Raw genomic sequence first — 22,867 nt, 5'->3', positions numbered from 1 at the left:
ATAAATACTCTTTTTTTTCTGCCATTTTCCATAACCTGGAAGAGGTTGACAGTCCCAACATTAGTGACTGACAGCAAAAAATATCCTAAACAAAAGTGCATGTGATCAGAGCTGCATTTAACAATACAAACACAACTGACTACCGTATTCTGCTGCTGTGTGCATAAATATTTAGTCATATCAGACGTTAACTGGCCTCTGCTGCAAAACACAATGAAGTCTTTGACAGGATCACAACAGCGGGGTTTCAGTGTTTTCCAGCAGTCTGAGGGCACAATGAGCTCAGCCACGGAGCAGATGGCAGTGGAGATCACAGGCAGGACTGGAGACGAGAGCGAGCGAATACATTTGCAGGCCGAGCGTGAGCAGTGGAATAAAAGGCAAAGAGAGCGTTGTGACAGTCTTGTCAAGCGGAGTGATGAGATAATGAATCCGTCATCAGCTGACAAGACAACATCATAAAACAACAGTTGGGTAATTGAATTCCGAGGAGGTGCTTTGACAAGCAAGAGAACAGAGGCACAACAATGGTGATGAGGTAAGTTATTTATTCAGAGCGAGAAGGAAGCAGACAAGAAGATGGAAATAAAAATGGATGCCTGGATGAGGTGGAATGGACGAGGATTGACAGAGCTTTCTAATGAAATAAATTACGCAGCTGTAAAATAAGTGTCGAAGCATAAGCAAACAGGGAGGAAGAACATGTGCTGTGACAATGAGGATGGCCTGAGGTCAGGATTAGAGATGTTCGCTGATCCAATGATGTATGCTCACAAAACTTTAAACCAAGCTCTAAGCTAATATGCATGTGTCATAATCCTGTTTAAAAGTAATAGTAAAAAATACATTAAAATGTAGCTATCTGTTGTAAATACAACATAAACAATTCAGCTAAACAACTAAATTTAATCATTACATTTTATTTTTATATTATTATTTTTAATTTACTGAACATTTAATGCATTTTACTATTTTACAAGTGGTATATTATTAAATATACCACTAATAATATTATTCTAATTTAAATAATATAATATGATACAATAATTATAGAATATACAGTAATAAATATCGTATAAAATATAATATAATAAGAATAGATGTTGTTTTTGGGGGGTTGAAAAATGTAGCCAAGACCAGCAGCAGTCACTTGACCCTCTAATACCAGCTCTCTCTATTCGGTCTACTACTTTTTAGCACTTACATAATGTTGCTCTTTTGTTGATTTGATTGCTTCTATTGTCCTCATTTGTAAGTTGCTTTGAATAAAAGCGTCTGCTAAATGACTACATGTTAATGTAAAGTATATTCAATACTGAATATTTAATATATTTAAAGTGGTAGAATATTAATATTCTAATAATATAATATAATATAATATAATATAATATAATATAATATAATATAATATAGGGATGCACCGATACCGATACTGAGCTCATGTACTCGTACTCGTTAAAATGCCCTGATACCAAAAGCCGAATTACATACCTTTCTATCAAAGTTATCTAACATTATCAAGCTGAATTCTTGTCATATGTTATTACCATTTTCTAAACTATAGCAAATAAACTGTGATAATGTGAGAAATGTTGAAGGTGTCTGAATAAATTTTGGTTTGACTGTATCTATTTGATAAATGAAGTCAACCAACTAACATTATACATACTCTTTTGGTTTCTGTACCCAATATTTAAAACAATTTACAAATGCAATAAAATACTGGTATCGGTACTGGAAAAAGTGGTATCAGTGCATCCCTAATAGAATAGAATATAGAATATAAAATAATGTAATATAATATAATATAATATAATACACATTTAGTAATTTTTATATGTGATTTTGTCATTTTTATTAGTTGTTAAAAATATTTATATTCATCTTTATTTTTATTTCAGTTGTAGCAATTCTGGTACTTAAACTTGTTACTTGTTAAAAGTTGTACTAAACTAATTAAGTTCAGTGCCAAGGCAGAATTTTGTTAAAGTTAAAGTTAAAGCTTAAGTTTTCATCTAATATAAATATTTTATTCAAATGTTTCAATTAGGCCTACCAAATGTTATCAACAATATCAACCCTGAACGGAAAAAAAAATCCTCATTGTCTAACCGTGTAGTAAGAGCGCTGATGATCACAAATGTTGTCTAATCCTAGGATACAGCCATGACTCAAAATCTGAGAATATGGAAATGGGAAAATAACCAGGGAATTAGAACAATAACAATCACAGCAGGTGAAATATCCTCCCAGTTTCCCCAAAGAAACATACACATGATGACGGCAGTCTGCAAACTTCCATAAACTTCACAAAGCAGAAAGTCAACTTCACCTGAAGAATCCGGTCTGTTTGCTGCATGGCTTTAGCGGAGGATTTGGATTTGTTTCTCTCATGGATGTAAATCTGGAGTTTATTCAGTACAAGAGGAATCATACAGCAGACATGTAGAGAGGTGCACTTCACCATTCTTCATTATGAAGCCAGATGTTCCTTCTCTTAATGATGGCTAAATCTCACTAAAACTGTCAAGAACACGTCCACATCATATTTTATCAACCATTCTAAATAATTTATTATTTTAAATGCCATTAAGCTTTTTGGTGTTGTCACATATGACAGTAAAGCACATTTAAACCCCCTTCCCAACTGTCAGTAGCCTGATAAAATGCAAATAAGAGAAAAACTATAAAAATGTCATTGGTGTAATAAAAGGAAAGAAACAAAATGTAAACATGATTTTAAGTAGACAAACAAACAAAAAAAATTCAAAATTACAAAAATGGTGTTTCTTTCTTTGTCATTCTGTTGTTGGAGAGAATGATTTTCTTTACTGTATTAAATTAACAAGTAAACCTTTTTTCTTATATATTTTGAATGTTTTTGTATTACAGTAATGAGAATTTGAGACAAATGTGCTCGAAATAATATCACAAAAATTCCATAGACTTCAAAAATAATTAATATAATATAATTAATATAATATAATATAATATAATAAAAGTTCTATATAAGGCTTAAAAAATAGCATGTATTAAATTGTTACTTTATTTAGCCATTGGGACTTCAAATCTCACACTGTAGATTAACTGTGGGGTAAGGCTTAATTTTTAATATTATTAAAATATTATTATTTTTAATATTATTAAGTTTTCTATTTGAATATATTTTAAAACGTAATTTATTCTTGTGATGGCATTACTGAATTTTTAGCATCATTACATCTTTTCTTATTATTGATATTAATGCTGAAAACAGTTTGATTTGTTTTTTTACAGAATTCTGATGAATATAAAGTTGGAAAAAAAAAAAAACAGGGTTATTTGAAATATAAATATTTTATAAATGTCTTTACTGTTGATCAAATTAATGCACCCTTGCTGAATAAATTTATTTCAAAAAATAATAAAATTAATAATAATAAAAAAAAAAAAAACTCATGACTTGCTCATTTCCTGTTAGTTATCTGGTATAGACTTTTGCAGCCTTACAGTAAGAAAAACAAATCTTGAGCCATATAGACACAACGGTGGAATATGAAACCACCATTAGTTCATTTAAAGGTGGTCAGACGTGAACAGCAGCCCTTCAAAGCGTCTGATACCTTGAAGTTGCAAAGCCGTGGGAGCCGGAGAGCTGTATTGTGGCGCAGGCCTCACGCTGGCAGCTGAGATTCCCAATTGACACACACAGAGAAATTCAATGCCAGGAAAAAGAGTGTGTAATACAGTTAGAAGTGAAGCAGAAGGTGTAGTCAAAGCTTAGTGTTTGCTTCGTCGTGGTGAAGCGCTTCAAAGTCAGCGTTTGATTAAAAGCTGGATATAGAGCTGAAAAAACATCCCATGGTGCAAAGATATACAGCCGTTAATTTCAGAGCTGATTTAATAGAAACAGACGGGGAAGTACATAACTTTACTAAATTCAGCTACAGCAAATCAAATTATGACCATAAGTCTATGGAGGTTAGATTACATGCATTGAGCCTTGCTGCTTACAAGTTCAAATCAAGCTTGCAACATTTTACAGTGGAAATCCATCTTTAATCGCGGGGTTGTTTTTCAGCATTTTTGTGTATTTGAACCCTTTCCAACAATGACTGTATGATTTTGAGACCCATCTTTTCACACTGAGGACAACTGAGGGACTCGTATGCAACTATTACAGAAGGTTCAAATGCTCACTGATGCTCCAGAAGGAAAAACCATGCATTAAGAGCCTTAGAGAACTTTTGAATTTGAAGGTCAGGGTAAATTTAACTTATTTTGTCTTCTGGGAAACATGTAAGCATCTTCTGCAGCTTGTGAAGGGCAGTACTAAATGGAGAAAAAAAAAAAAAAAAAAAATTATAACTTGCATTTTGTTTGATCCCTCTTATTTTGGAAAAATAATTAACATTTTGCAGATTCTGCAAGGCTTATGTAAATTTAACTGACCTTAACTGTATCTGTAGACATGATATTTCAACATTATCTGTGCAAAATACTGCTTTTTGTGTGTTTTTATTGGCTGATATTTGTAACAATGAACACATTCATCTTGGTTTTCCAACTCGGGTGTGACGTAATTTCCAACTCCACCATCCAACTTTTAATGTAAATTGAATCCAAAATAAAAGATATTGGTTCATCAAAGTAAATATCGATTAAAACTGAGAAAATAATATTGAAAACCCAGTCCTAGCTGACATGTTTACTTCTTGTAGCTTATTCACACTATGTGTATGAAATGGACACTGACAAAGTCAAAATGCGCCATTGGAGAAGCACTAATTAAGCGTCACCAATTTGGTCAATGATTTTGGTCATCCAAAATAATTTTATGCGTTTCCAGTTGCCAAAATTTCATAATGACTATTACTAAGCACTTCGTATTCAGGTTTAGTTGTGTTTGGATTTAAGCACAGAATAGAGGGGTCATAACTTTAGAATATTTTAGTGAACCAGTCAACTTCTTATGAAGAGGAGACAACTTCTTCCTTTTCAAATGAAAACAGTCTTTCAGGACCTTCAATGTAAAGCACTAGCGATAGTCGAGAGCTGCCATTGAAACAAGGTTGTCTGGAAAACACGAGCAGCCATTAGCATACGCAAACACTGAGCTAGATGAGATGATCCTTTTAAAATGTGATTCAGGATTAATCCCGATGACCTATAGCTGAATCACATGCAACCCCGTTTTCAGAGACCAATCAGTTTAGTTTATCCTCCCCTTCATCTTACACAAACACAACACACATTTAGAGCTGAAAGCAGGTCCACTCTTTACGTTAAATAAACCTATAATGAAAATGCAGTTACTTGGGCCTTTATCATGACAAATATCAAAACAGGCCATTTGTTTAGGAAATGACTTTGGACTTCATGACTACCGCAAGCTCCCAGCCAATTATGCTCATTTCATCTCGCACTCAATTTTTCAGGTTTGAGCACTCTTTGCCTGTCTCTTTTATTTATTCTCCTCTGTTCCAGCTCTGTCTTAGTAATATATTAATTATATTAATATTAGGTAATATATTAATTATCTGACAAACCTAGATCTATATATTTTCATTCTACTGGGTTATGTGTTAAGGTGTGTTCACATTAGAAATCTTTTAGTTAAATTTTACGTTAATTGTCTATTGTCAATAGGGTGTGAGATAATGACAAAAACAATTATATCTTGATATTTTCTGGAATTTAGTTAATAACGATAATTAAACAATATTTTGCTGAGTGTGTTATTGTGCTGGTATCTTGGCAGGATATGATGGTAACAAGGGTAATTTCTTCTAACCTTATTCAATACATGCATTATCCTCTGTGTCAAATTCTTACATTTATTCAATAAATTCAATTCGAATAGTAATATATTATATAGGGCTCTTACCAATCAAATTACATCAGTATCAACAAAATTCGTCTTTGCAATGCAAGGACATGAATGCATTTAACCTGCAGTTACAAATATATAAATAATGTGTTGATGTTTTAAAAACAAAATGTGGAATACTGATATTTGAAATGATTTTGAAAAGAAAAAAAGAGAGAGAGCAAAATATACTTTAAATATAAAATTAAAATTGCCAGTAGGTGGCGGCAAGTCACTGCATGAATGAGTCATTGAGTCATTCATTCCACTGATTTGTTTAAATAGGCTCTAGACTCATTCCTCCCACTGGTCGCTCTTTTGCGACTAACTTTCTCAGTTGGTCGCATCAGCACATAATTTGGTTTGGTCGCAATTTTTTTTTTATTATTATTCTTTTGCTAAAACATGGGATTAGTCGATGCATGCTGATTAACTTTTATCATAGTTTATAATTATATAGTAACGAAAGTAGTTAACATTCAACCCGTTCTTTTTCAACAGTAGTATTATTTGTGATTTGAATTTTGTGAATGGGATTTCCTCTTTTGCTGTGTTATAAGCTGGGCTTTGGATGCTTTCACTTTCGAATTTGCGATCTTGTTGTCACATTTTAGAAGAAAATATAATTGTCTGTTTTGCTATTTATACACCTTTCACTATTTAAGACTAAAACAAAAGACAGATTCATTGTAATTCTTAATTAAAAAAGCACAACAATAAAAATGTAGGCTACAATGACAAACTAGCTTACATAACGTTTATTAACAAAAACGAATAAGATGAGGCATGCTGTATTATATACACCGACTAATAAATTACAGAATGTTTAGCAAACACTGAGGAATCAAATAAAAACAAAAAATTTAAAGAAAGCCTCAATAGCGTAACGCGAGGAAAACAGCAAAGATAACAAGATTTTCAAAATGAAAACAAAAAGAAAAGTAAAACTACACTTGCTGGCGGTTACAGGACTTGCATGTTTTTTTCCACAAGAATACCAACATGTTCACCTTCTCTGGTTTAAGTAGCGGTCTTTTACTTTACTTTAGCTTGAAACTATGTTTCACAACAAAATGCATTCGAGAAGTGATAAGGAAATAATGCAAGATCACACGTGAGATCAGAGTTCTCGTGCAAGACTGGAAATGTCATTAAAATTGTAGCCTGCAAGAAGTTCGCAATACAAACGGTCGACCAAACATTCCTCCATTTCTTGCGACTATATAGACCAATAAGGAGCCTTTCTCGGGACTGAAGACATGCTTGCTGGTATTGTGGTCTATAACTCCTCCTTGAACTTCCCGTATCTTGCTCTCTCATTCGCTGTAGGTCATCAAAACCAATGTATTTTTCAGTCAGAACTCATTTCACACAGCAGGCCGACAGGTCCAGATATTTAGCTTGCCAAATATTTCACAGGCATCGGCAACGCGTCGGCGATTCTCTCAGATCTCGTCTTTGATAATTCACACTGCGTGATTGTCACTCGTTTAAACGAGCACCGATTTGCCTCTGATTTCAAGCATTTGTCGGTGATTTCGCAAAACCTGTCGGCATGTGAAAATCAGGGCTAAAATTGTACAGTGTGAACTCGCCATAAGGAAACACAGTGGTGTGTCAGAGACGCAAACAGTTCTGCTGTGGCTTGTTTGAAACCGTTTTCGTTGGTGAGCAAAAACAGGAACTGTTGTGTCTAAAACGTAAGTCATTTTAGTTCACCCAAAATGAAAATTCTGTCATTAATTACTCACCCTCGTGTCGTTCCAAACCCATAAGACCTTCGTTCATCTTCGGAACACAAATTAAGATATTTTTGATGAAATCAGAGAAGCTTCCTTGTCAGTCTTTGACGTGCATTCAAAGACTGCAAATAAAAATAAATAAAATAAAAGGGTATTTCGTGTATATAGTATTATAGTAGAGTGTTATACATTAAGCTGAACTTTCGAGTGCTATTTGACCCACTTAAGTAAAATTCATCTTTATTTATGATTTCATAGATACTTTGAAATATGGCTAAAGTGGACAGCCAAATGTAATTACAAGCATTTATGGTAAAATAAAACATACTCATTTTATTTAAATAAAATATACTCATAAAATATACTCGTCACATTTGTAATGAAGTTGCAATTTAGCACATTTAAAATATATGCAAAGGCTTAAGTGGCCTTTTGATTTCATTAATATTATATTATCCTCAAGTACAGGTTTTTAGAAAGATTTGAAGTACATGACAAGTGTGCATTCAATACAGTTAAGCACACTTCTTTTTCACAAGGGTTCACTCAATGTGCTTTTATTCAATTAGTACATTTGGGGACGTCGTTTTAATCTTAATGATAATTTAGCTCAATTCTGCAGCAGTTGTGACTGATCAAAAGCGCGGTTTGAATACAGTCAGTCGTAGCTCTGTGCTTCTGAAGGTGATCCAGAAGTTTTCTCCATCTCTGAAAGTCAAGCGTACATTCATCTCACTCTCCACCTGCTGATTTAATGATGAAACCACTGAGCCGTTTCATTGTCGCCTCGCGAGTGTGTTATAATGTTGAGTCTCTGCCTCACAGCGCTCATCTTCTTTCTGCATTGCAAACATGGCCGTCATCTCTTTGTGGCCTTTTAGTTTGCAAGCATCTTCTGCCACTAGAGAATAAATAGATGGGCTTCGTCGAGTTGAGGGTAGCTCTAATTGATTTGCTTGCTCAAACAATTTGTTCTTGCTTTGCACTGGCTAAATGACTTCACAGCCATTGATCCATTGACATGACACGTCGTCCTGTATTTACCTTTTTTTTTTGTCTTCTCGCTTTGGCTTGTTGATTGCCTTCATTTTATAAAGAGCATGAATAGGCAACTTTGAGCAAAATTTATTTATTTATTTTACTTTTACAAAATGAACAGACAATAAGTGAGACAGAAAACTAAAATTTAGATTTGATGATTAATTTTGAACCTTTTAATTATCTTTTAATTATTTTGTAAGACGTTTTTATGTCATTTATTTCAGGAATAAGCATGTCAGAAATGTGGATAATGCATAGTACTTCATCCCTGTTGTACTAAAAGTTTAAATGGGAGGAATATTTCAAGTCCATATAAATCTTAATGATCCTGGGTCCCCACAATTCATTTTGTCCTCTATAGAGTGCATTTGCTTTTACATGTCACTGTTTTACATCCTGGACTGTACTACAGTAAAATAAAAATAAAATAAAATAAAATAAAATAAAATAAAATAAAATAAAATAAAACAAAATAGTCATGTGTTTGACATATCTTTGGCATAAAAATAATACAAAATATAAAAATAATAATAAAAATAAATAAAATAAAATAAAAAAAGCAATTGTCATGTTTTTTTTTTATCTCTTTGACAAAAAAAAAAAATAACTAAAATAAATAAAATATAGTAATATTTTGTCATGTTTTTAGATCTTTTTGACATAAAAATCACAGAAATATAAACAAACAAACAAACACAAAATAAATAAATAAAATATAAAATGATAAAAATTGTCACGTTTTTGACATCTCTCAGTATGATGGCTACATGTCACATCTGAAGATCTTTTAGAGAGTTTAACAAAGTATGTTTTCTTTCGAGCAAACATACCCCCTGTCTCTTTACATTCCTTCTAGCCTTTGGCTTTCAGAGGCTTAACCGACTGAAAAATATATATTCAGCTGGGGCACAGCACCATTAGGACAGTAATTTCAGTCAGCAGACAAAAGCTTTTTACAGATATACTACAAGTGAAGAGTAGAAAGTGTCTACATCAGGCAGTCCACATCTGTAGCTGTCATTACTGTTAGTGGTATTGGCAGAACAAGAACAGCAGTAAACAATAACAGCACTCCTGTGTGCATCATGGATGAGTCTGCCCATATGCTCACAAACACAAGCTAATCTGTGGGGTATGGGTCGTGTGTGTGATATGAATATAGCCTTGGCTGGGGAAAAGACTGTCTCTTTTAAACAGAACCAGTGAGTTCATTTATGTAATGTGGCAGTACAGCGTCAGCACCTGGTCAGTAGGTGGGGCTAGTACACTGTTTGGGCCGATTATTGACCAAGCTGACGGTCAACCACTTACAGTAACAATCACCACTTCATAAATATTACAAATAGCTGTAATAATCAACTGATAATGTGTCAAGCCAAAATGGTGCTATTAATGAGACAATAGTGATTGGATTGTGAAAAGACGGAATTAAATACCAGACTGGAGCAAGATCTGAATATGAGCTTGCTAAAACGATACCTAAAAAAGGCTAATCCAGCTGGTTAACATTTCCCAATAGCCCATTCGGCCTAAGCAACATCAATGCACAATGTAATGTGTATATAGTACAATGTACTATGTAAACATAATAATAATAATAATAATAATACATTTTATTTATAATGCGCTTTTCTCAACCCAAAGCGCTACAACAATGTCACATATAAATACAACTTAATCATAATAGACAATTTTAAAAAGGTGGGTTTTCAACAGTTTCTTAAAAGTACTTAGTGTAGGAGCACTTCGAATGTTTAAAGGAAGCGCATTCCATAATCTCGGAGCGGCACGAGAGAAAGCTCTCTGTCCCATAGTTTTTAATCTGGAGTGGGGCTGATAAAGAAGAAGAGAATCAGCAGAACGAAGAGGACGAGAAGGCATGTAAGGGGTAACTAAATCACAAACATAAGAAGGAGCCAATTCATGCGCAGCTTTATAGGTTAAAACAAGCGTTTTAAACTCAATACGCGATTGAACTGGAAGCCAGTGCAAATTACAGAGGACACCACTGATGTGCTGCCGTGAGGCTGTGTGAGTGAGAACACGCGCTGCTGAGTTCTGAATATATTGTAGCCGTTTGATAGATTTTGCTGATAAGCCAATGTAGAGAGAATTGCAGTAATCAATTCTTGAAGTGATAAAAGCATGGATGAGCCTTTCAATGTAAGGTGTAGAAAGGAAAGGCCTAATCCTAGCAATAAAAGAGGGGAAGTCGTGGCCTAATGGTTAGAGAGTCGGACTCATAACCCGAACCCTGAGGGACACCATGTTGGACCTGACCAATATCTGATTTGTTATTTCCCAGAGCAACAAACTGTGATCTATTTGTAAGGTAGGATCTAAACCATTCAAGCACAGTGCCAGAGATACCAAGCCAACTCTTTAATCTATCAAGTAATATAGAGTGACATACTGTGTCAAATGCTGCACTCAGGTCTAACAAAACCAAAATGGTAGAGGCACCAGAGTCAGCTGAGACCAGGAGGTCGTTCATAACGCGAACCAAGGCGGTCTCAGTACTGTGCCCCGTCCTAAACCCAGATTGGAAAGGCTCTAAAAGGTTGTTTAAGGACAAATGAGAATGTAATTGTGCCAAAACAACACGTTCCAGGACTTTAGCCAGGAAAGGAAGATTTGAAATGGGCCTATAATTTGTTAGATCAGAGGTATCACATCCAGGCTTTTTAGGGACTGGTGTGATAGCTGCAACCTTAAGTTCACATGGAACAATCCCAGTAATAAGAGAAATGTTAACAATATTTAATACGAGGGGACTGATTGTCGACAGACACCCCTTTAGAACAGTAGTTGGAACAGGGTCAAGAATACAAGTGGTTGAATTCATTGTCAACACTAATTTTGAGATGTCATCAGTGGTAATTGTTGCAAAACTAGAGAACAGAACCATAGGAATACTTGGTGGAAGAACCTCCGGAAGCACAGAACTAGGGAGAGAACCAATAGACCTATAAATAGATTCAATTTTATCCTTAAAAAATTTAAGAAATGTATTACACTGCTGAACAGAAGAACATGTGGGTGTCTTGTTTCGTTTTAAAATTTTGTTAATAGTCTTAAAAATCTTGTTTACTGATGTATATTTGGGTATCGTCAGCATAAAAGTGATACCCAAGACCGTGTTTTCTAATGATTTGCCCCAGAGGAAGCATATAAATGCTAAATAATATGGGCCCCAAAACCGAACCCTGAGGGACACCATGTTGGACCTGACCAATATCTGATTTGTTATTTCCCAGAGCAACAAACTGTGATCTATTTGTAAGGTAGGATCTAAACCATTCAAGCACAGTGCCAGAGATACCAAGCCAACTCTTTAATCTATCAAGTAATATAGAGTGACATACTGTGTCAAATGCTGCACTCAGGTCTAACAAAACCAAAATGGTAGAGGCACCAGAGTCAGCTGAGACCAGGAGGTCGTTCATAACGCGAACCAAGGCAGTCTCAGTACAGTGCCCCGTCCTAAACCCAGATTGGAGAGGCTCTAAAAGGTTGTTTAAGGACAAATGAGAATGTAATTGTGCCAAAACAACACGTTCCAGGACTTTAGCCAGGAAAGGAAGATTTGAAATGGGCCTATAATTTGTTAGATCAGAGGTATCACATCCAGGCTTTTTAGGGACTGGTGTGATAGCTGCAACCTTAAGTTCACACGGAACAATCCCAGTAATAAGAGAAATGTTAACAATATTTAATATGAGGGGACTGATTGTCGACAGACACCCCTTTAGAACAGTAGTTGGAACAGGGTCAAGAATACAAGTGGTTGAATTCATTGTCAACACTAATTTTGAGATGTCATCAGTGGTAATTGTTGCAAAACTAGAGAACAGAACCATAGGAATACTTGGTGGAAGAACCTCCGGAAGCACAGAACTAGGGAGAGAACCAATAGACCTATAAATAGATTCAATTTTATCCTTAAAAAATTTAAGAAATTTATTACACTGCTGAACAGAAGAACATGTGGGTGTCTTGTTTGGTTTTAAAATTTTGTTAATAGTCTTAAAAATCTTGTTTGGATTTCCAGCATCATCACTTATAATACGTGAATAATATTCAGCTCTAGCCACCTTAAGGGCCTCACTGTACTGAATTAAATGTTCATCATACATAAGCTTGTGAACTGTTAAGCTTGATTTTTTGTATTGCCGCTCAAGTTGCCTGTTTTTAACCTTGAGTGCCCTAAGCTCATTTGTATACCAAGGAGATGATTTCGTGAATAAGACATCACGTTCCTTCATAGGAGCAAGGATATCTAAGGTAGATGATAGGATGGAATTATAATTATCAATAGTATAACTTGTTGGATGCTCAGAAATCCACACGGTAAAGTCCAAATTCGCAGGGAAGCCAGTGTCAGACACAGTGATACAAAACAATGTGTAAAATAGTAAAATTTAAAACAATTTAAAACAAACAACCAAACAAACATAAACCGGACGAAGAAGCGGCAGCCACAATGCGCCAGCGTTCTCTTCGCCGGAAGTCATAATGTAGGTTTAGAATTGAAGGCATGTGCTACAAAACACAAAAGAACAAAAAACTAAACAAAACAAAACAAAAAATACAACAAATTTAAAACAAAACAAAGCAGAAACACAAAATAAAACAAAACGAAAAAGTACAATAAAACAAAAAAAACGAAGCAAAGCAAAACAAAAACATGAAATAAATCAAAACGAAAAAAGCAATATAAAAAAAACAAAGCAAATCAAAACAAAAACATGAAATAAAACAAAAGAAATAAAAAACAATCAGCAAAAAAAAAATGTAATAAATACATACATAAATAAATAAAAACAAGCTGCAAAAATGGCAGTAACAGGTTTGTATATTTAGACAAAACTAGGACTAGCAAGGTTGGGAACAAAAATAGTTTGTAGTTATTCATAACTATTAAAAATAAATATTTGAGTTATTATATCAAATGATGTTGTAATATTGTAATTATAGGGTAAAATCAAGAAGGTCAATACCTCTGATGTGGGACAGGTCGGGGGAATACAGATATTTGCTCTGTTCAAAACTAGCTACTTTCAATGATACTTGTATGGTAGACAACGGTTTATCTAACATATCCAATACTTGTAACAACAAAAAACACAGGATATGCCTCTAATGCTAAAGAAAAATAATAGCACATTGAATTCAAGGAATGTGTCAAAGCAACGAAATGAAACAAAACAAAAAACAACAAAAACAAGCTAAAATAAAACAAAAAGTAAAACGAAACAAAACAAACAACAAATACAAAGCAAAGCAACAACAAAAAAACCAAAAGACAAACAACAATAAAGACAAAAGGTCAAAGCATAGGCCTATCTTCTAACTAACTAAATTACAGCAGTTTTTATGCAAGGAACCTTGACTAATGTTATCAAAGGAAATTTTTGGATCTTTTGTTATCACTATTTTATTTTTTTTTTTTAATTTTGATACATTTTTGATACAAAGATAATCCACCAACCATGTCCAAATGTGGACTTTTTTTTTTTTTTTTTTTGCAAAGACTCACCCATGAAGTTTAGGTAGCCCTCTCCTCCCAGGCCGTGGGTAAGCAGTCGGATCATCTTGTGGAGCTGGATGCCCCGATCAATAACGGAGTTCATGGGAATCAAAGCGCTCATGTTGGTGTACATATCCTTGTCCATCAGCCAGAAGGCCAGTGTTTTGTCTCCCACCAGGGCCTGACAGAATAGCAGATCAACAACATGCGCACACAATTCACATTAGGTGAAATGTTTGCTGGTTGATGAATAGCTTTTGATTGGTTGCACTTGTTAATGGGGAAAAACAGGGGAACAGCTACCGTTTGTCCGGTTCTACACAAAAATAGGACACTAAAAAACAAGAATGAATACTGTCCTAATTTTAATGATACAAAACTGCATGTTACCACTGAAGGTGAAATTGTAGAGTAAATTGATTGGCCCATAAACCAAAGTATGAACAATAGTAATAGTGATGTTTGCCTTAACAAACAGCATCCAATAATAATTTGACCTTTTTGTCACACTTTTATGGATTGATATTATGAGAAACAGGACAGAAATGAAGTATAGTAAAGTTAGACGAAGTAGATGTTAATCACTAAGGTAAATGTTGCAAACTGTATTTGAATAAAAAATGCTCAATTTGCAATAAATAAATAAATAAAATAAAAAATAAAAAATAAAAAATAAAAAATAGATAGATAGATAGATAGATAGATAGATGATAGATAGATAGATAGATAGATAGATAGATAGATAGATAGGATAGATTTCCTGAATATATACTTAAAAATGTTAAATCATAATAAAAAAATATATATAATCGAACCTCCTACATAAGCACCACAACTTAGTATGTTGCAACCACTAAGCCAAGGTCCCGACGTCCATTGATATTTTAACACATCCTATGCAGTTTCACATAGGATCTGCCATTCTGATGGGAACTTTATTGCAATGCTAAACAGTTTGGTTTATTGATGAATTGTCAAAGTAAAGTTTTACTAGTTTTAGCACGTTTCAACTTAGACTCACTTAAGTGTCTCATATTGAGTAGAACAAATCATTATTCCCAGACCTTGGAAACACTACACAGAGGAAAAAACAAAGAGAAGAAAGGAAGAGAGGAAAAAAAACAACAACAATCTGCTCTAGCCGTGGTGTTAGAATGTGTACAAACAGGATGGATGTGTTAATTTCTCATTTCACCCTCGTCCCTAGAGGACTACAACCTGTTGTGACACCAATTTCCATTCCCAATGACACATTGATTACTTTTCCTTTACTCTACACTGGAGGAATGGAGGTTTCCGGACGGCTGTACCTGGTCGTGGCTTTCGGCATAAGCGATGCATTTCTCGCCGTATCGCCTGTTGGTCATTGTGTACACGATGTTTCCCATGTTCCAGTCTTCATCCTTGAACTCCTTAAGGATCTGAGAACGGAAGAGAAGGAATAAATAAATAAATGGGAAACGAGTAAATGAGCAGAAACAATTCTCTCAGTGCTTCATGAACACGTCTTTCATTCTTTCTTGCTTATTCTTATTGTCTCGTCATTTGATCGCTATTTTGACATAAACATCCACTGGTGTCTGTCTGGCTTGTTGGTCTAGCCGAAAGCCAGATTTAATTTTCTAATTAAATGGGCGCCATTTCTACACAGTATATGAATCCATCATACTGCGGTAATGCACTCTACAGTGGGATTATGAAAGAGATTAGGGCAGTGATGTTAGCTCTTGTTTATTGAACATTTTAATAAATGCAATTCCTGAATATTATTATATATATATATATAATTAAAATATTTTATGATACATTTGCAAAACAAATATTATACATTTTCTTAAACTAATTTCTTCATTATTATTTACATATTTCAATATACAAATTCTTAATAAAGTATTAACTGAAATAAACAATCCATTTGCAAAACATAAATAGTACACATTTTCTTAAAACGCATTTCTTCAATATTATTTACATACTCCAATATATACATTTAATAACATTCTAAACCATTAAAATAAGTACCAATACCAATTCTTTATAAAGTATTAATCTTTCAAACAAATAATAACTTTGCAAAATATATAACTATTACACATTTTCCTAAATGCATTTCTTGAATATTACTTACATAGTCCAATATATACATTTAATAACATTCTAAATAATTAAAATGAGTGATAAATACATTTGCAAAAAAAGTCAATATATTTTTTTCCCACAATTTCCTTAATATTGTTCACATATTTCAATATACTAATTCTTAAAGTATTCAATAATTATAACATTTATAAATACATGTGTGAAAATGTAAATATTATACATTTACGAGTATTACATTATTATTAGAGGTCGACCGATAGTGGATTTTGCCGATACCGATAGCTAGGTTGGACCACACTGGCCGATACAGATTAATTAACCGATAGTTTTAAAATTGATACTGAACAAAAACAATTTTGATAGTGCTTTATTAACAAAAACAGTACTGAACCAATACTAGTAGTAGTAGTAAAAAAAGAAATAAAAATTAGTAATAGTAAATGTTGAAATTAACACTCTAAGAAGGAACAATACTTACACAGCTTTCATTAGTCTTAATGCTACAAATGGGCTCTTATTTTAAAGTGTTACCATTTCATTTCAACTGTCATGCTTAAAGATGCACATCTTTAAACATATACACAAAGGCTATAGCATTAAAATTATATACATATGGATATTGTATGTATACTCTCACACTTTAACTGCTTCTATTCTTGAACACTTGATGATTATCTAATCAAAATAAAAGCGCAGCGCTGAGTCTAGGAGAACTCACCGGTATCACACACACTCCGGACGCGTCGCGTTCAACTCCAGCAGCGGTCTAAAACAGTTTATTTAATCACCAAATGGACACAAGTTTACTTCAAGAATGAACAATTTGGCATGGATGAGTTTGAAGTTCGGTGTTTAAAAAACGGAGCAAACGGAAAGATCTATATTATAGCTCTATAAATGAAGCACACAGACTTTATTCGAGCCACAGAAAGACAAACGTTTTGCTGAAAATGCACAATACACAATTCATTATGTACATTAACGATTCGGGACCAATATAATGTAATTTAAAGGAAAACTATGTGAATGGCGCTCTGTGGCGCGGCAGGATTTTCTGTCGGCTGCATTTAAATCCGCGTCTGAAGTTTCTCGCTCTGTTCAGCGTGCAGTATCACTTGTCTAAACAAATAGCATGTGCTGTCAGTGATTTCAACCACTAGAGGCCGCTCTCGCACTGTGTAATGACAGCAGACCCTTCTCAGCCACTCCAGCAATGGACGCAACCCGGAAAACTATCGGCATGGATTTTTGTCGATAACCGATAGTTCCAGCAATCAACTATCGGTGCCGATTAATCGGCAAAACCGATACATCGGTCGACCTCTAATTATTATATGCATTAAATGCAAAAAAAATAAAAATAATCATTTGCATATATTTCAATGTAAGTTTAATTACCATAAACAGCTGAGGCAAAATAAGTTTAATAACTGAAACTGGTTAAATTGTTATTGATGATCTATTAAACACTTATTGTGGCTGCTTATTTGGATCAATGCATGTAAATGTCATATTAAATGACTATTAAAATTGTGCTTCAAGAACAAATGGTACATCCAAATTAGGTGTAGCACTGGTACAAAACTAACTAGTACTTATTAACTACCTAGTATGACCTTACAAACAGCTGGTGCAACCCTACCCAGAAGAATCGTATCAACTATCTTTATGCATGGAATGTCATGAGGGTGAATAAAATAATGACATGATCTTATAATTACAGTCCATCCCAATAAACATGTCACCATGTGATAATAACATTCAATCAACAGTCCGCTGCTGCTGCACACATACCATCACATGGCGAGGTAACAGGAAAGCTGTATGCTAATGTATAAAACGCTGTGAGGAAGTCATTATTCTGACATCTGTGTCACGTCTCTGGCACAGAACGACTGGAAAGAGTCAGCCGTCCTTAGTTAAGAGTCAACATCCTCCGCTCCAAAACCTGAGACTTTTCTCACCACAGTTCATCATCCAACTCTCACTCAAATGTCTTCCAACTCTACTTTTCATCCTTAGCCCTGTGACGGTAAGCACATCTCAGCCTCTTTCAGTGAGAAGATTTCACTGCAACAGAACAGAGACGTTCAGCTTGTGGGAAGACAGAAAGACTCAGGGACAGTGTGTCCAACACAAATCTGAAAACCTGCCATTAATGCAGCTCAGTTTATTTCCCCAAAACAGGATGTGACTCAAACATCCACTTTCTGGAGTGCAAAAACAAATGTCTACCCTCATACAAAAAAGAATTGTACTTAATTGTATTGAATGCGCAGTTTTAGTGTACTTCATATCTTAAAAGTATTTTTTTAATAAATTGTACTTGCTGATAATTAGTGCTGTCAAACGATTAATCGCATCCAAAATAAAAGTTTTTGTTTACATAATATATGTATGTGTACTGTGTTTATTTATATTATACATTTTGAAAATATGTACATGTATATACAGTACATGTATATATTCATATTTCATATTATATATACATATATTTAATACATGAACATAACATATTTTTCTTAAATATATACATGCATGTGTTTGTATTTATATATACATAATAAATATACACAGTACACACTCTTATATTATGTAAACAAAAACTTTTATTTTGGATGCGATTAATTGCGATTAATCGTTTGACAGCACTAGTGATAATATAATACTAATGATTCAAAAGGAATAATTCACCAAAGAATGAAAGTTTGCTGAACATTTACTGATAAAAACATCACAATAATCCACAAGTAATTAATGTTTTTTTTTTTTTTTTTTTTGCTTAACTTCAAACTGTTCCTAAAATACTAGTCCTCTGTCCATAATATTGCTTTCTCCAGTGAAAAAGGATCTCATCTGAATCAGGAAAGAAATAGGCACAAACCAAGCACCGTTTGCAAGTGAAACAGTTCTAAACAAATACTGTATGTTTTTATGGATTATGGACTGATACAGGTGCATCTCAAATTAGAATGTCGTGGAAAAGTGTTTAAAGTTAAAATGCTTTAATGATGGATTTGTTTCTTACAAACATGCAGGTTTTAATTCACAAGACATTAATTGATGGACTGGAGAGGTGTGGATTACTTGTGGATTATTGTGATGTTTTTATCAGCTGTTTGGACTCTCGTTCTTACGGCACCCATTCACTGCAGAGGATCTATTGGTGAGCAAGTGATGTAATGACAAACGTCTCCACATCGGTTCAATGAAGAAACAATCTCATCTATATCTTGGATGAGTCAAAAAAGCACAGCTTTTAGCTACTTGCATTTAATATTAATTACAATTCTAAAACATTTTTATTTAATTTAAATTGTGTCAACACTTAAACATTACGCTCAGTTGACACTTAAATAAAAAGTCGTTCAAAAGTTTATCAGTAAGATTTAAAAATAAAAATTATTTTATGCTCATCAAAGCTACATTAATTTGATCAAAAATACAGAAAAAAAAACCCAGAAATCTTTATCACTTTTTTTTTAATAAATTTAACACATCCTTTCTGAATAAAATAATTCCTTTCAAAAAAATAAAAATGAAAAATGTACAGACCCCAAACTTTTGAACATAAGTGTACATTGTTAGAAAATATTTCTATTTTGAATAAATCCTGTTCTTTTTAACTTTTTATTCATCAAAGAATCCTGAAAAAAGTATCACAGGTTCCAAATAAAATATTAAGCAGCACAACTGTTTGGAAACATTGATAATAAATCAGTCTATCAGAATGATTTCTGAAGGATCATGTGACACTGAAGACTGGAGTAATGATGCTGAAAATTCAGCTTTGCAATTAAAGAATAAATGACATTTTAAAGTGTATTAAAGTAGAAAATACACTTTTTTCTGTATTTTTGATCAAATAAATACAGCCTTGATGAGTAGAAGAGACTTCACTTTTTCATTATTTGTCATTATTATTTCTGTTATTATTTTTTAACAAATATGTTGAAGCGCACTTCTTTTTTTCACAAGAGAAACAATGTCAAACAATGCAATTTTAAGATAAAAAGCAGCGCCTGACAGAGAAAACTCCCTTTACAGTAAAAACACACAGTTGTCTCTAGTTTTACTGACAAAAACATCTCAAGTTCTACACATCAGCAACTTTCCAGCGGCAAACAAGGAGGGAGGAAAGACTTTTTTTTATTCCTCATATCACTCACACACACACACCCCTCGGGCCCCCTGTGCAGCAGACTGACTGACAGCAGCGAGGGAAGCCCATGAGAGTGACAGGCAGCCATGCGCTGGGTGAGATTGCGACTGACAGGTGACTGACAAGCAGGAAAACCTTTATATTAGCCCACAACCAAACAATCAATGGAGAGACAAAAAAAGGCAGGGGTGTTGTAAGCGTCACTACCGCTGCAATGAAGAGTCTGCTGAAATGAGAACTGAAAGCCATCGCTCTTCATCTTCAGCCATCTCTTCATTTATCACTCAGGGTTTGTTCTGAGGGGGAATGTCTGTTAGGGAAACCTTTGAATCACACGATGTGACACCTTCAAAACATCTTATATTTAAACAAACCTGTTGCAGGCTGGTGTATAACTGTGTTTGTGTCGATTACAGGTTACAGAACAAGAATAATGGCCAAACAGAACCACACAATAGGACAAACAAACAACGTATAAGACATACAATATAAGGATTTTACTCAAATGTAGTAAGGCTGACAACAGATCAAAATGATTGACTAGGATTAACCCCATTATTTATGTATTGGTTTGTATGTTTGTTTGTTAATGAATTTGCATTTAATCCCACAAAAACCACAATGTTCTCATTTTGCGATGTTAATTTATTGCATGTATATTGCATGTCAATATCTTCTGGGAAAATGAAGATAATTGCTAATAAAGCCATTACATGATGGCAGACTAGTAACTGTACTGAATAGACAGAGAACAGCTTTAGAAGTCAATATATTGTTCGCTGCATTCCCATATCTCTGAACATAAGCCTGTAATAATAATAATAATAACAACAACAACAAAACAACAACAACAACAATTAATAAATACAACTTTTAATTTCAGTCAGTTAGATTAAACAAAGTTTAAATACATTTTAATTTTAAATAACCAGTTTAAAATTAGAAATATCAACAACAACAATAATAATAATACATTATTATTATATTTTTATAATATTATAATAATAATGTATTATTATTATTATTATTATTGTTATTATTATTATTGTTGTTGTTGTTTTTGTTGTTGCTGCTATTTTATTCACAGAGAATATGATTGAAGTGCATTTCAAACTTGTGAATGAGATTAAAACAAAAGTTTGTCTGTCTGATCACTTCATCCCAGTATATTGGGTCACACATATACAATGTGAATGTAGGGAGTCTTATTCCTGTATAACTACACCCACAACTCCCTTTTACAGAACTATTAAATTTACTGTACTTTTACTACCAGCATCAGAAATAAACTCATTTGAATCTTTCAGGATGTGAAATTCCTGGGATGCTTTTTAATATACAGACCGAAATCGTTGGCCATTTATCACATCCTACATCTTTAGTGCCATGACAGTTGTATTTTAAGACAATCTAAGTGTGTTTTGAGGTAAGGAGAAAATTGTGAGGATCATTTACATTTAGGGCTTTACATAACCCCAAAACAAAGTTTGTGATCGACCAATATGGGCTTTTTAAAGGCTGATTCTAACACTGTTGCATACTGTCCCTCCAATGGTGAATCCGTAATGACACAAAGGCAGTATGTTAAGCTTTATTGTCTCAGATGGAAGTAATATACTTTATTATGAATACCTTATTATGAATTATGAGTCAGGAGGCATGCTTAATTGTTATTTTTTGATATTTCAATACTTTGAATGCAATTAATAGACAGCCCTAAAAATAGAGTCTGCTTTAGACTCTTAAGTCAATGGAGTACCATTAACCAAATGAGAGAGGACGAGTCCCAAAATGCAGCATGCTGGGAAATGCAACCCTTAATGACTGTAAGGTGCAGAGGGCCAGATGGGAAATGCTTCTTCTCTGTTTATCTCCAGGCATTACAGACCACACAGCTTCCCCTCAATTATCATCTGACAGTTTAATTTCGGTCTGATTGTAGATTCTATCGGTCTCTCCTTTGAGTGAGAACTCTCTCGTGACCCCATCTTATCGACACAGAGAGCCAAAGAAATGATTTGATGTAATGCACAATTGCAGAGCAACATAAAAACCCAGTGACTGGTGTCAACATATGAGTCACGGCATTGTGAGGGATACAAATCTGGGTCGCATCTGCATAAAGGCATCACAATGACTTCTGAGATGGGTTTTCACATCCACAGAGAATGCCATTAAAGGGATAGTTCATATATATATATATATATATATATATATATATATTTATACAGTGTGTTCCAAATTATTATGCAAGTGACATATCAACAGGATTTCAGTACAATAAACCAGAGGTCCCCAACCACCAGAGGTCGCGACCCACTACCGGGCCGTGGAAGAATTGCTACCGGGGCGCAAAAACGTTCTGGGAAAAATGTGTATAGATATGACACTCTGTTATTTATTTATGTTAATGATTGTTCTAATTATTCTGTATTTTCTTTGTA

General features: G+C 33.9%; 1 protein-coding gene across 1 annotated transcript in view; it reads right to left on the bottom strand.

The window, feature by feature from the left end:
* LOC107699207 (1,4-alpha-glucan-branching enzyme-like) overlaps positions 1-22,867 on the bottom strand; it is a 191,200-nt gene that overhangs the window by 62,771 nt on the left and 105,562 nt on the right. The window contains exons 16-17 of the mRNA XM_016500404.1: positions 15,472-15,582; positions 14,171-14,342 (exon numbers count right to left, since the gene is read on the bottom strand). Of these exons, the coding sequence (XP_016355890.1) occupies positions 14,171-14,342; positions 15,472-15,582 (283 nt within the window). The remainder of the gene's footprint in view (positions 1-14,170; positions 14,343-15,471; positions 15,583-22,867) is intronic.

Source organism: Sinocyclocheilus anshuiensis, unplaced genomic scaffold (assembly GCF_001515605.1).
Source record: "Sinocyclocheilus anshuiensis isolate Anshui unplaced genomic scaffold, SAMN03320099.WGS_v1.1 scaffold242, whole genome shotgun sequence".
NCBI classification, from domain to species: Eukaryota; Metazoa; Chordata; class Actinopteri; order Cypriniformes; family Cyprinidae; genus Sinocyclocheilus; species Sinocyclocheilus anshuiensis.
Note: the sequence above shows the minus strand (reverse complement) of the source record. Positions and strands in the feature narration are given on the sequence as shown.